This window comes from Pholis gunnellus (assembly GCF_910591455.1).
Source record: "Pholis gunnellus genome assembly, chromosome: 19".
In the NCBI taxonomy this organism is placed as follows: domain Eukaryota; kingdom Metazoa; phylum Chordata; class Actinopteri; order Perciformes; family Pholidae; genus Pholis; species Pholis gunnellus.
Genome location: NC_136546.1, coordinates 11063556 through 11076986, shown reverse-complemented (window position 1 = coordinate 11076986; position 13431 = coordinate 11063556). Strand labels below are relative to the sequence as shown.

Here is a 13431-nt window from a genome sequence, read left to right as displayed (position 1 = left end):
ATAATGTAATGGTTCATCGTGTTGCCCATCTGCTAAAATCGTATTTCATACTGCAGGTCTTATCCATTCCGTCTTATCAGCTGTGTGACTGTATGTTCTGGTTAAATAACCATGAAACCTGCTGTACCGACCACTGCGACCTCAGACGGCACGCAGCCTTCTCCTGGCATTTCTTCCTTCTCATCGTGATTCAACATTAATTTGTCTCTTGTCTTTTGATTTATATTTCTAAAAAGGATGTCTTTTTTTTGCAGTAGTGTGTTAAGTGTGTAGTAGACACATCTGAGGTACGTCTAATCTTACTTGAGGATGCAACTTTATACTTCTACTCCGCCACAATTCAGAGAGAACTATTCTTTTTACTTATTTCTTTTAGGGTTTTTTCACTATTTGCATATTAATGCATCATTAATACAAATACAATATATACTGTATATTAGTATCACACTCACAGGGACATTCTTCTGCATTATCAGTACGTTTACTGTTGATACTTGATACATTTTACTTCAGGGATATTTTCGATGCAGGTCTTGTAATGGAATATCTTTTTTATTGGCAGTATATTTTTTGGTTACAAACAATGGTAACAAGCTAACAAATAGAGACGTATTTTACTCTTCAAATGTGTTGGTGGAGTAAATTAAGTAGCTTAATAATATTTTATTGAACTCTTGTTCAGTGCTTAATGCTATATAACCTAAAACTTTGCAACTTTTTAAAAAAATGTTGCATTTGTGGGAATAATTTCTAAAACATTCTGTGGCATGAACAGCTTTTCTGAAGATGAATTACATTTTCAGAAAAATAAATAAAATCCATCTCGTTTTAAATTGATTATCATGCATTTTATCTATTTCCTACATGCTCCTCCTCCTTCCCCATATCTAAACAATCCAAAGTGCAAAATAACATCTGACTTAGTTTGTCACTCAGTGGCAAACCATCAGAATCGTAAAATTCATAAACTCACACGAACACATTCTGTAGATATCAACATCCTATTTCAGAACTAGTTTTTGGAAGAACTATAAAATTGTATTAAATAAAACTTTAAGGTTTTGTACTTTCCCTGCAGCTTAGAGTCACACAGTCTGTTGCAACTGCCTGTCCTTGACGAATGACTGTGTAGTGAGTCCTTGTTTACTCAATAAGTAATGATTAGATTGGGGGATTCTGCTCCCCAAATTACTCAGTAATTTGCAAGTGACCACTGCTGAATCTGACATAAGGAGCAGTCTGGCTGACACTCGTCCAACTACATAGTAAGTTTTATTTTGTAACTCAAGGTACTGAACTTCATGTGTACAAACTGGAATTGATTTGTGATGTTTTGCAGTGGTAAAATACTTAAGTGGGATCTTTAAGTCATTTATATATTTTCCTCATCTCTAACTCTGTCTCCTCTTCTTCTAGTAATGAAGTCCTGGAGTGGCCTTGCTTTTCTCTTGTTGGCATATTTCTGGCATGGCGCTCTGTCCTGCCCGCCACTTTGCAAATGCTACCACAGAAGAGCCGAGGTGGTCTGCAATGAGGTCCCTCTGACAGAGTACCCCTCCGAGGGTCTCTCGAAGAACACCACCTTGCTGACCATCCAGTACACGAACATCACCTCCATCTCCGAGCAGCAGCTGAACGCCACGCCCCTGCTGCAGGGGCTCCACCTGTACAGCAACCACCTGCAGAACCTTTCCGCTCATCTCCTCAGAGGCGTTCCTCACCTCAACACTTTGGATCTCACAGGGAACCAACTTTCTGACCTACCCGCAGATGTCTTTAACCACGCCCCACTCCGCAACTTGGTGCTCAAGAACAATGCGATTAAAAAAGCGGATGCTGAGTGGCTACCTGATAACAGCAACATCACCTGGTTGGACATATCTGGGAACAGTTTAACGAAGATCCCAACGGCGCTGCTTCAGAAGCTGCCCCACCTGGAGAATCTGGACCTTGCCTATAACCGTCTGGAGCAGATCTCTGCAAATTCTCTGGACGCACTGACCAAACTCGATAGGTTAAACCTGTGTAACAACAAGCTAGACACCCTGGATGCATCAGTACTTCAGAGCAGCCGTAACCTCACCTATCTGTTTCTCTCTCGGAATAACCTCAACAAACTCCCCCAAAACCTTTTTCAGGAGCTCACTCAGCTCAAACTCCTGAGTCTGGATGAAAACCAGCTGAGCCACATCCCTGAAGGTTTGCTGGACCCTCTGAGCTCCCTAGAGGAGGAGGGGCTGGACCTGACCTCCAACCCCTGGCTGTGTGATGGGAAGGTGAAGTACCTCTGGAGGTGGCTTCAGAAGAACAAGAAGAAGGTCTTCCTGCCAGAGACCATCACATGTGCCACACCGCAGTCTCTGGTGGGGCGCTCATTAATGTCACTGACTGAAGATGAACTAAAGCTTCAGTCTTAGTGTTTTCCATCCTCACACTGGTTATTATCTGACACGGTGATGTATCCAGTTCAGTCATAGCTGTCTTATTTTTCAATCACTGAAACATTCTCTTTTGTTAATGTAATGTGAATGTATAATTAAGTATGATATGAGTAAAGAGAGCATACAAGAATGTCTGTCTTCTCCGTCTTTACTTTAATTGCAGATACAATGTGGCTCTGTCTGAAAAGGTAACCAATCCATCTACCAACACCGCATACGACCCTGTAAAAACCAAAACTTATTATTTTTTGTACGAACAAGATATTACATAAATATATTATAATTATTGAGCAGCTTTTTGGACAGAGCCAGACGAGCTGTTTTGCAGTCTTTATGCTCAGCTAAGTGGTTGCAGGCTAAAGCTTCATCTCGAATTCACAGATATGAGAGTGGTATCAATATTCTCATCTAACTCTCAGCAGGATAAGCATATTTTCCAAAATGTCAAACTATTCCTTCAACAGATTCACCAAGAATTAAAATGGATTAAATGTAATACCTGATTCATTCAGTTTTCGGAAATAAGATGTTTCGCAAATCAAAGATTTACAAATCACTTAAAACAACATTTTACCACTGCATAAAAAAGTTCTTGCAGGAATGAAAAAAAGAAAATATTGATTTGTGTGTTTTTTATATTTGGAAAGTACAGAAAAAAGTAAATCGCTCACTGGTTGATGAGCTGGCTTGTTTGCTTGGTTTTGTTTGCTTATTGCAACATTTTGTCCTGATTCACTGCTGGGAACAAAAACACTCAACATTGCATGAAACCAAGCCGTGATCTAAAAACAGATTCTGCTGTGCTGTTCAGGTAGGATTTAGGGTTTCTTATTTCTTATCAGAAACGGTGAAATTACTTGTAAATACATGATAATTTGTTTTTAGATTATGACATTTTCTTGTTATGTCTCTTACACTGTGTATGTTTCCTTCATGCAGTGCTTTAAAGATGAACTTGTGGATGCTCCTGACTTTCACTGCATTGGCTGAATGCGCCCACTCTTGCCCAGATCTATGCTCCTGTTCCTTTACACCTTCGAGAGCAGAGGTGGTGTGCAGCCAAAGCGCTCTTACACATTTCCCTGTAGATGGTTTACCTTCCAACACCACTCGACTATCCATCCAGTCCACCAACCTCAGCAGCATTACAGCAAGCCATCTGAGTGCTGTACCCCTTTTAATCAACCTCCAGCTGTATCACAACAAGCTCAAAAGCCTTCCTTCAGATCTACTGAAGAACGTTCCTCACTTGAACACGTTGGATCTGACAGGAAATCAGCTGGTTCATCTTCCTTCTAATGTCTTCAGCCATGACTCACTTTGTAGTCTTGTGCTGAAGAATAATCTGATTGAAAAAGCTGATGCCGAGTGGTTTTCTGGCAACAGTAGCATCACCTGGTTGGATTTGTCTGGAAACCGTTTAACGGTTGTACCCGCCGCTCTTCTTCAGAAGCTGCCCAGTCTGAAGAATCTAGACTTTAGTGACAACAATCTGCAAGACCTACAACCCGACGCCCTAAAGAACCTCCCCAGCCTGGAGACACTGAATCTCGCCGGTAACAACCTAAGCTCCATGAAACCTACAATCTTCACCCACAACCTGAAACTATCTCAACTGTTTTTGCAGGATAATCAGCTCCAAGAGCTGCCAGGGACCCTCCTCCAGGGTCTTCAACATCTCGAACTTCTGCTGCTCAATCAGAACCAGCTGCAGCATGCCCCCACGGGGCTGCTGGATGACAGAAAATCCTCTTTCCAGATTATTTTAACAGGAAACCCCTGGGTGTGCGATGAGAAGATGAAGTATCTGTGGAAGTGGCTAGCTGTCCATCCTCAAAATGTCGTCTTCTTGGAGGAGGTGACGTGTGCATGGCCTGAAGCTCTTAAACACAGACAAGTGGTCTCTTTATCTGACAGAGAGCTTGGACTTCACAAGATTCAAAATCAGTGATGGGGAGGTGGTAAACGTTTACAACTCTGGTCTCTACATTCCACTGAAATCAGATGTCAAATGATAAATTCACCGTGTCAAAGGCTGAAATAAAACGTTATGATTCATTCTGTTACTGTGCACTACTTTCTTAAGATGTCTCCTTGATCCCACCCCATTGTTTGGATATTGTCCAGCCCACTGGGTGGCGTACGACACTCAATACATTTTCAAAGCAATGAGCTGAACAGACAGCGCAGTGCATTTAAGAACCAATTTACTTAACAGATCCCAGCCAAACATCTGTCAAAGCAAATTAGGATGGGATGCTAATATATTCAGGTTATATTGATCTTGATCTGTGAGGCACCTAATCTCAAAGTATATTGGTATAATTCAAAGTATTTGACAAACTAGATTTTTTTTTTGTATCATACTCTCTTAATTAAGAGCATAGTCCAAAAGCTTTTTTAGAGCGGTAACGCAGAATCGCAAGACATCAAAGCGCTCCTTCCTTGAGGTTTTCTGATATTCTTGCGGCGAATTCTTACTCCAACAGATCCGTCTCACTAGGGTGTTGGTTGCATCGCAGATTGCAGCATTGTTTCAGTCGTGCCCGTTTGTTTTTAATGATGTTGAGCCTGTGGGAGTGTGTGGGCAGTGCAATGGCTGAGTCTTCCAGCTGACCTCTTCTGGGTGTGTTTAAATATCTCTGTTTCCTTAGGTCTCTCTCTCTCTCATAGTGTGTGTGTGTGTGTGTGTGTGTGTGTGTGTGTGTGTGTGTGTGTGTGTGTGTGTGTGTGTGTGTGTGTGTGTGTGTGTGTGTGTGTGTGTGTGTATCTTCTGCGTGCCCACACACCCATGTCCTCAAGCCTTGATCACAGAAAGTGCAGCCCCAAATGTAATTTATTACTCATATCAAATATAACACATTGCCTCCTCTAGAGGCTGTTACTTATGAAAATTAAACCTCGTTTGTAAATGCTCCCCAAAGAGCGAGAGGGAAATCTTCAGAGGTTTGGTGTATGTCTTTCATTTTACCTCTCTGAATTGTATCCTGGAGGTTAAAGGTTGAGGAAGTGAGACTTCCCTCTCCTGATCGGTGTGGAGGAATGGAGACTGCTTTCTGGCTCGCTGCCATGCTGTTGGCTAATAATGACTGACAATGACTGACACCCTAAATATAAAAGGTCACAGGCACACCCTTAAAAATGACTGTGGCCTTTCTGACTTGGTGTTGAAATAATGGAGACATGCCCTTCTTTAAGGACTGCTCATTAGCACATAATAGTGCGCTAATTACTTGACATTTTTACAATAATCAAGCTAAAATAGGATTTCTCTGAATATATATTTTCAAGTATTAAATTCAGTATAGTCTTTGCTTTGTGTTTATGAACTCTGTTAATAGTGTTCCTTTTCTTTCTTTCTTTCATTAGGACTGAACTGGGTCCCGTCATAACAGCATGCACTGGGTGAACAACGGCCTGTCATAATAATATGCACTGTAGGGCCCATCATAACAGCCTGCACTGGACGTACTAAGGCCCATCATAATAGTGTGCACTTGGTGCAATAGGGCATTTTATAACAGCATGCACTGGGGCCCGTCATGAGAATGTGCACTGGGTAGACTGGGACCTGTCATGATAGCGTGCACTGTACTTTTCATTATAATATGCAGTGGGTGTACTACAGCCCATCATAACAGTGTACACTTGGACCCTTCATAAAAGTGTGCACTGGGGCTTGTCATAATAGCCTGAACTGGGTGCACTGGGGCTCATAATAACAGGGTGTAATGGGGCCCGTCATAGTATGCACTGGGTGTACTGGGACCCGTCATAACAGTGTGCACTGGGTGCAATGGGGCCCTTCATTCATTGCGCATTGGCATAATTCGCAACCGATTTGTTCGAATCAAAGAATTTTTTCCGGTGAACTAACTTAATGGAACAATTCTTCCTTTCCCAGTACAGTTGAGCTCTGTCAGTTGTGAGCGAACATGTAGGGACCCACCTGAGTGTTTAAAATCCTTCGTTTGCAAACAGCAATTTATATCCAACTAAATTCCCGGTTACAACAATTTCCGGTTCATTGGTTAGAGACTGGTATTGACGCTAAAACTATACAGACGGTCAGGTCAAGCACTACTAGGGAACGATGCGTTTTCACGTGCACCTAACATACTACACAGTGAACATGAGCCCTGAGTGAGTCACAGTAGGAAGTAGTAACAAATATTACATTTTTAATTATGTGTCACAAAACCATATGTGCTGTCCATGATAGGGTAGGACTTTAGCTCTCAATTTGTAAAGCAGTTAGCCAGCTGAACTGAACGTTTAGCCGCGTTTCAGTGGGACTACAAGCAGTCAAAGCTCTGGTCAAGCACTGAAGGCTTCTGTGAACCTTTTAATTTTAGTGATTCAGTACACTGAAAAGAACTGCTTTGCCTACCACTACCCTAGGTGTGCAATTCCCCACCTCACTTATTAAGCCCTAATAGAAGGGCTTCATCATACCCTGATTGGCAAAGAGGGGAAATGAACACCGGGGCTCCCCAAGGCTATTAAAATAATGATTAGTCTTTTTTGCTTAGAAGTATTTAAAGGGCAGCCAAGATTAGAGCGGGTTGAATTCTCTAAATGCTTAGGAAAGGTGCTTCAATGCTTCTTTTTTTTCCTCTCATTTAGCATGAGGTACACTGGAAAATACTTTTCAAAAGGAAAGGAGTTATTGCAGTTACACAAGTCTTTGCAGCAGGAACGTTTAAAGCGAAGCACCCTTCTTCGGACGTCAATAAGATCCGCCTTGGTATATTTGTACATTATGGATGAATTCAAAACATCCCTCCTAGGACGTGTGATTCCATTTTGGAAAGGAATCCTTAATTGAATGGTACAGCATGTGGTTTTTCACTGTACTCATTTTTATATGTGTTATAAATAAAGTTGCTGAAGAAAACAACAAATCTGCCGTTGCATAGTGTAAGTTCAGTCTGCATTATGCATATCCTCTCCCCCGATTTGGAAAAAAAGAAAGTACGCTAGAAAACCTTCAGTTATTTTACCTCAGCAGTCTGGCAACATCTATTTCTGAACAAATATGAGGCAAAAAATTGTCAATGTAGTTGCTGAATCTTCACTCATTAGTTCAGCAAGTTCTGATTTAAAAGTGGATTCTGACTTTCGTTGCTCAGAAACAGACTCAGATTTGAATAACCCTCCAATCAACTCAGGGGTATTGTGACATGCAGCTATAAGAATTGGGAAAAAGTAAATGACAGCAAGCATCAAAGAATGAGGGCGTGCTACACTTCCCCCGTCATACAATAAACACAATGTCAGAGGTGTTTCACACATATCCCCCACACGAAAAAAAAAAATCATCCTCAACACGGTCCATAAAAATGTGCGTGACAGGTTCCCTCTCCAGAGCCTCCACCTCAGCACGGGTCATTTGTTTTCACCACATTTGCTATCTGAGTGGTACACACTTTTAGAGGCTTATCGATGGGTTTTCCCACATCAATGTTTGACAGCCGCTCACGCTGCCAATCCACTGTATTTTTTAATCACAGTTTTCCTAGACTGTTCAGCTTTAGCCGAAATGGCTAACTGACTGTTCCTGGTTGGGAGAAGCTAAACTGGGGATAATGGCGGAAGTGGTAAGCCTTCTAAAGCCAACAGAGGTTCAGCATCAACAGGAAATTGAGGCTCCACTGGAGCATCTCACCATCCTTCTTCATCATCATCATCATCCTGCAGCCATATCCAAGCCAACATTCACGGACGGCTAGGATTCTAATTCAGCAAGCAAAGGTTCAGATGTGGTTATTGTAAAATCTGGATATTACAAAGACATGATGGGAGGTCACTAGTGATGGTTTTGACCAACACATAAAATATCATCCACATAAACTATGCAAGAATATACACTCAATAAATACACTTGCTACACAGACATAAAAAAAAGGGACACAACACTAAATCTAGTTATTTGAGAGAATATTCTTTGTGGGACGTGTCCCTTCATGGTTGCCAATTATGTGGTGGTAGTGATTCACCAGATCTCAGCTGATCGGGAAGAAGCCAGAGAACCAGCTCAACTCCCAACCACATAAAACAGAAATATTTACTTTGAGAAACAAATCTCACAAGTGCCTTCACGGTTAAATGAATGCATTTTTGGTAATAAGGAAATGTGTATAAAAAGGGGTATTAATGCAAATAAATCAACAAACAAAATAAAGCCTGCAGGCGTTAGGTTATGGCTGGACAAGCACAAACTCTTGCAATCATAGCACTAAGATCTGCCCTGATGCAGATTATTCACTCAAACAAGGTTTCAGAATGCTCAAAATTACCCTCAATCAGGAAAGTTAAGACAGAAAATAAGTCTCAAAAAGGCCTGAAGACCAGAGTTGCTGGCTTATATCGGCTCAAACGAAGGAAGGATCAGAATGCCCTGAGTGTGACATTACCCACCTCTCTTAAGCCCTAAAAGAGGGCGTCGTCACACCCTGATTGGCAAAGAGGGAAAAATGCACCAAGCTGCTCTCAATTCTTAATTAGGAGCAAGTCCCCACACCCTGCACAACAGGTGATATGAATAACCATCCAATCAACTCAGGGGAATCAGCCAAACGAATTACAAAAAAGGAAAATTACAAGTTATATCTTCAACAAGTTTAATTCCTGCAAAAAATATAGTTTAAAATACAATTTGCCAGATTTTTGTGTGTTTTTTGCTGTAACATCCTGGATTTTTCGTCGGTTGCCTGGCACATGCCACCAGTTAAGAAATAGCACACAACCCCACGTAAAACAGTGAATATAAGTACTTTGTTATTTGTACAGATTAATTAAGCAAAATATAACATGTTGTTGTATTTGGACAGAGCAAGGCTGTTTCCTCCTGTTTCCAATCATTATGCTAAGCTAAGCTAACCGGCTGCTGGCTGTTGTCGTATACAGTATTCAATAAACAGATATGAGAGTGGTATCAATTTTCTCATCTAACTCTCCACCAGAAAGAGGAATAAGCATATTTCCTAAAATGCCAAACTTCACCTTAAATTTTAAGACTTGTAATTGTTTTTGTATATTGTAGTATTGCTCCGATGGCTTAAGGATCTTAAAATGTCCTCCACTACTGAAAACTAGCCAATCATCATACCCAGCTGCCTCACTTTTTGAAAAAGTGTCACCACAGGACGAAAATGTCCTCTAACAAAGACACCTACGTCTGCAGCAGTGAACCTTTGTTCTTCCACCTTGATATTTCACAGGTCACCTTACATTATGTGTGTTTGAGCTCAGGCTGAAATAAGAAAAGAGGTTGTTAGACTTATTGAAATCTTACCTGTGGGTGGGTGAGAGGAGTCACACTGTGGCTGCCTTAAGAGGCTTGAGGCCATTACCGTGCAAGCACTTAACAACAGTAAAACACTCCCAGTGAGCTTTTTATCGACCGTCCCACGGTTTTACTGGAGACTGACAGTATTTTATTTATGCCTCACACCTGTGCATGTTCAGGACCAGCATGCATTGCAGCTTACAGCGTGCTAAATCAATTTGACTATAAGTGGTTGACGGTGTGAGTGTGGAAGAATAGCACGATCTTGCGCATTACCCTGAATTTTTTTATTTATCAGAATTCTACGTGCATACATTGTATTCATCCTGTTCTGCTCATGAATCATCACTCTCCTTGACGTCATAAATATGGGGAAAGAAATGTGCTGTTGCCTTTGTGCATTATCTCATTATTTGAGAATTGAGGCTCCTTTCCAGACTGTATGACTGGTTGTTGTAAATGGCCATGCTCTCAAGGGAAATGGTCTAGTAGGAGTCTGCTCCTATATGGTCGCCGTGTTTAACGCCCTGCAACAAAACAAGCCTGCTTTATAGCAGCAATAAAAGTTTTGATGAAGAATCCCTCGATATCCCAACACATGCAGACAGCAGTAACACTTTAACCTTCGGAAGAAATATTACAGCTGTTTATCCATCAATATCAGATGCAAATGCAGACAGAGGAGGGAGAAAATGTTTCAAGATGACAATGTTAAGATGACGCAGGTTATTAAGAGGGACGAAGCATCAGTTAATGGATGTTGCTCTATTTTCTCAGCTTGTTTTTTAGCCCTCCCTCAGGAAACACAACAGCACCACCCCCAATTTCCGCCATTATCATCTGACTGTACACCTCCACTCTCTCTAATTACTATGTAAATATTCAACTGGATGAGTTGCACATTGTACTATTCACACAGCTTTGATCTGAGACTGCTGTGAGAGGAAACATCTTTCTCGCAGATACTCCGGTCACCACTATTTCTTTTGTGTCTTACTCCGTAATTTGTCTTTCCAGGGATGGCAGATTGATCGCCACACTACAATCCAATTGTAATCACCCACAATGACCCACGCAGGGCAAAAACGGCGCCGAGGGAGTTTAATTACCTCCAAGCACAAAAGACAAGGACAAGACATTTTATCACTGTTTGACGTTTAAATCTCCTCGATGACTCCTCATATCCTCTGCAGTACGTTTTTATGTCAGCTCACTGACATCCTTTCACACTGAGCTCATATGTATTATTATCTGGCTCCATGTGTCGCCAGGGGCTTTATATAGTGTGCCTATAACAGACCTTCAACCTGTTGTTAGGGTGGACGGCGTGGAGCCACACAGAGCTGCATGCAGCCATCGAAACTTGTTCACAGCATGTAAAAGTCAAGGTCACGGCTACTGAGTGAGATCGTATGTCACTGATGAAGATAGAGAGGCGGTCAGGCGAACTGTTTGTGAGGGCGGACTGTGATGATGGTACAGATTTAAGAGGTTATTGATTTGTGCATTTGGCAAGCTACTATAAAAGGAGTCTTTAGTAATCAATTTTTGAGGAATGTCTGTGCGTTAATCAGGGAGCTGGAGCCAGAAGCCAATTAGAAGCACCTACTTACCAAAGTAAGTAACGTGCTAAAACTAGCCTATTTCTTGGCAAACTCTTTATGCACTTCATTTTCAGGCAGAGAGTTATAAGACTCTTGTCTGTCTAATGCATCTACTGCCAGCAGCTGGTTAACTTAGCTTAGCACAAAGACTAGAAACCGTGAACAGCTACTCTGGCTCTGTTCAAAGGTAACAAAATATGCCTACCAGCACCTCTAAAGCTCACCAATTAACGTATTATAGGCTATTTAATTTGTTTTATGTGTCCAAAAACTAAAGTGTACAGCAACAATTTGCTGTTTTATGGTAAATCAGGGTCTTAGCTCTGAGCAAAAACTTTCTGAATTCTCCATTGGTTGCCTGGCAGAGGTGCTGATTACCTTCGGGCGGAGCCAGGCTAGTTGTTTCCCCTGTTTCCAGTCTTTGGGCTAAGCTAAGCCAACCGGCTACTGGCTGGAGCTTCATAGTTAACTGAGACATGAGTGTGGTATTCATCTTCTAATCTAACTTTCTGCCAAAAAGGATAAGAAAATACATTTCCCAAAATGTCAAACTATTTATCTGTTATTTAACTAACTGCACTTTAATGCAGAGACACAAAACAAGCATTTTATAAGTTCCTCCAAATATCTGTTTTAGTAATAATTAATTATGCAGGAAATCTGCATTTGTCAGTCTCCAACTGGTACTTCCCCAGTATTTCCATATAAGTAGCTTCTTGCACTTCATTTCGAGCAGACATAATCACATATCTTATATGTTGCTGTTTTGAAAGCAACATATAGAGCTGATGACTTAATTAAAGGAGAATTTTACTTGTACAGCAGCACTGTGACATTTTTCACGAGATGTATGTTGTACTTCTGTCTGTGGAGTGTCACATTAGCCAATGAGACCCAAGGCTGCAATTACAATAATGCAAAACTGTCACAGTTTGACATATGGAAGATGCACCAGTCAGTTATTCTATGACTGAGATGAATCTCTTCATCTTACATTGTGAGTCTGATGGGACCCTCTCTAAATATTGTTTTTATGACCTAAATTAAATGTAATTATTGTAGCAAGCCACTGTGGGACAAGGACGTTCCACTCCATAAAACATCATTGTTTTTGGATGAGATAATCAGCAGCGGCAAGTGTATCGGCAAGCAGGCCAGATCAATCAGTTCGGCGTTGGTCTCTCCAGGCCAATTTCCTTAATTAGGTGTCCCATGCATTTATCAGCAAAAGTGACACAGGGCCACTATACAACATGTCTGATGCAGTGAAATTTGCCCTTTGTAAGCCATTTCATAGGGACCATTAGCGAAGGGCATGAACTGAGAGGAAAGAAAAAACAACTTGCACCAGAGAGTAAGCAGGCCCAGTTGTAGCTCTTTAGTATGCAGGCAGTGGTACACAGGAGAGCCATTTATTTATTGTATGTGTTGTTATTTATAACCTTCTAATTCAATTAGTTTGCTTAAAAAGCCATGCAACAGATGGATTGATTTTCTTTTAAAATAAACTGAGGCGGCTTTAGCAAGCTTTGGCTTTGAACAAGTTATTTGAAGTCGTTAGTGGACACAGCTTTCAAAGCTCAAGTTCATCTGGAGACTGTGCTCGGCAGAAATGCGAAGGGTGCTATTTCAGACTGCAAAGGCCGGATCAAAGCACAACAGTAATGTGTGGAGCAGTGCAACACAAAACACATCGCCACTGAAGAACAATTCAAACAACACAAGATAATACATTACAGGGTAACAACTTGAATAAATACATCAGGATTCTGGCTTTAATTTACATATTCATGATCGCCAAATGAGGATTCAGTTTACACAGGGGGACTCGGCCTGAAAGACTTACTGTGAAATGTAAAGAAGGGATTTCACATTATTTTCCTGCCTTCAGTGAAGTTGGTTCAAAGAAAGCCTGAGAGATATAGCGCTGACCTTCAGAACCAGCTAAATTAATGTTTGGTTGTTTTTCTCAGTAATACTTTGAATTTAACTTTCAAAGGAATATTTCCAAAATTGTAGTTAAATCGTAGGATCAATAAAACTCTCATGTCTTTATTTCAAGTACATAGCTAGAGTAAGGGGCAATGAGCCTAGC

The 13431-nt window shown here is 41.1% G+C and overlaps 2 protein-coding genes across 2 annotated transcripts; both read left to right on the top strand.

Annotated features, from left to right (window-relative positions):
* Nucleotides 1-1418: 1418 nt before the first annotated feature.
* On the top strand, nt 1419-2486 carry LOC306711519 (uncharacterized protein; the record flags this gene model as incomplete). Its single annotated transcript, XM_079180492.1, has 1 exon — nt 1419-2486. The coding sequence occupies one exon, from the start codon at nt 1419-1421 to the stop codon at nt 2415-2417; it is 999 nt and encodes a 332-aa protein (XP_079036618.1). The 3' UTR covers nt 2418-2486.
* Nucleotides 2487-3390: 904 nt separating this feature from the next.
* Nucleotides 3391-4392, top strand: LOC306711679 (uncharacterized protein; the record flags this gene model as incomplete). The annotated part of the gene is made up of 1 exon (XM_079180695.1): nt 3391-4392. One exon carries the CDS (start codon nt 3391-3393, stop codon nt 4390-4392), a length of 1002 nt encoding a protein of 333 aa, XP_079036821.1.
* Nucleotides 4393-13431: the final 9039 nt, after the last annotated feature.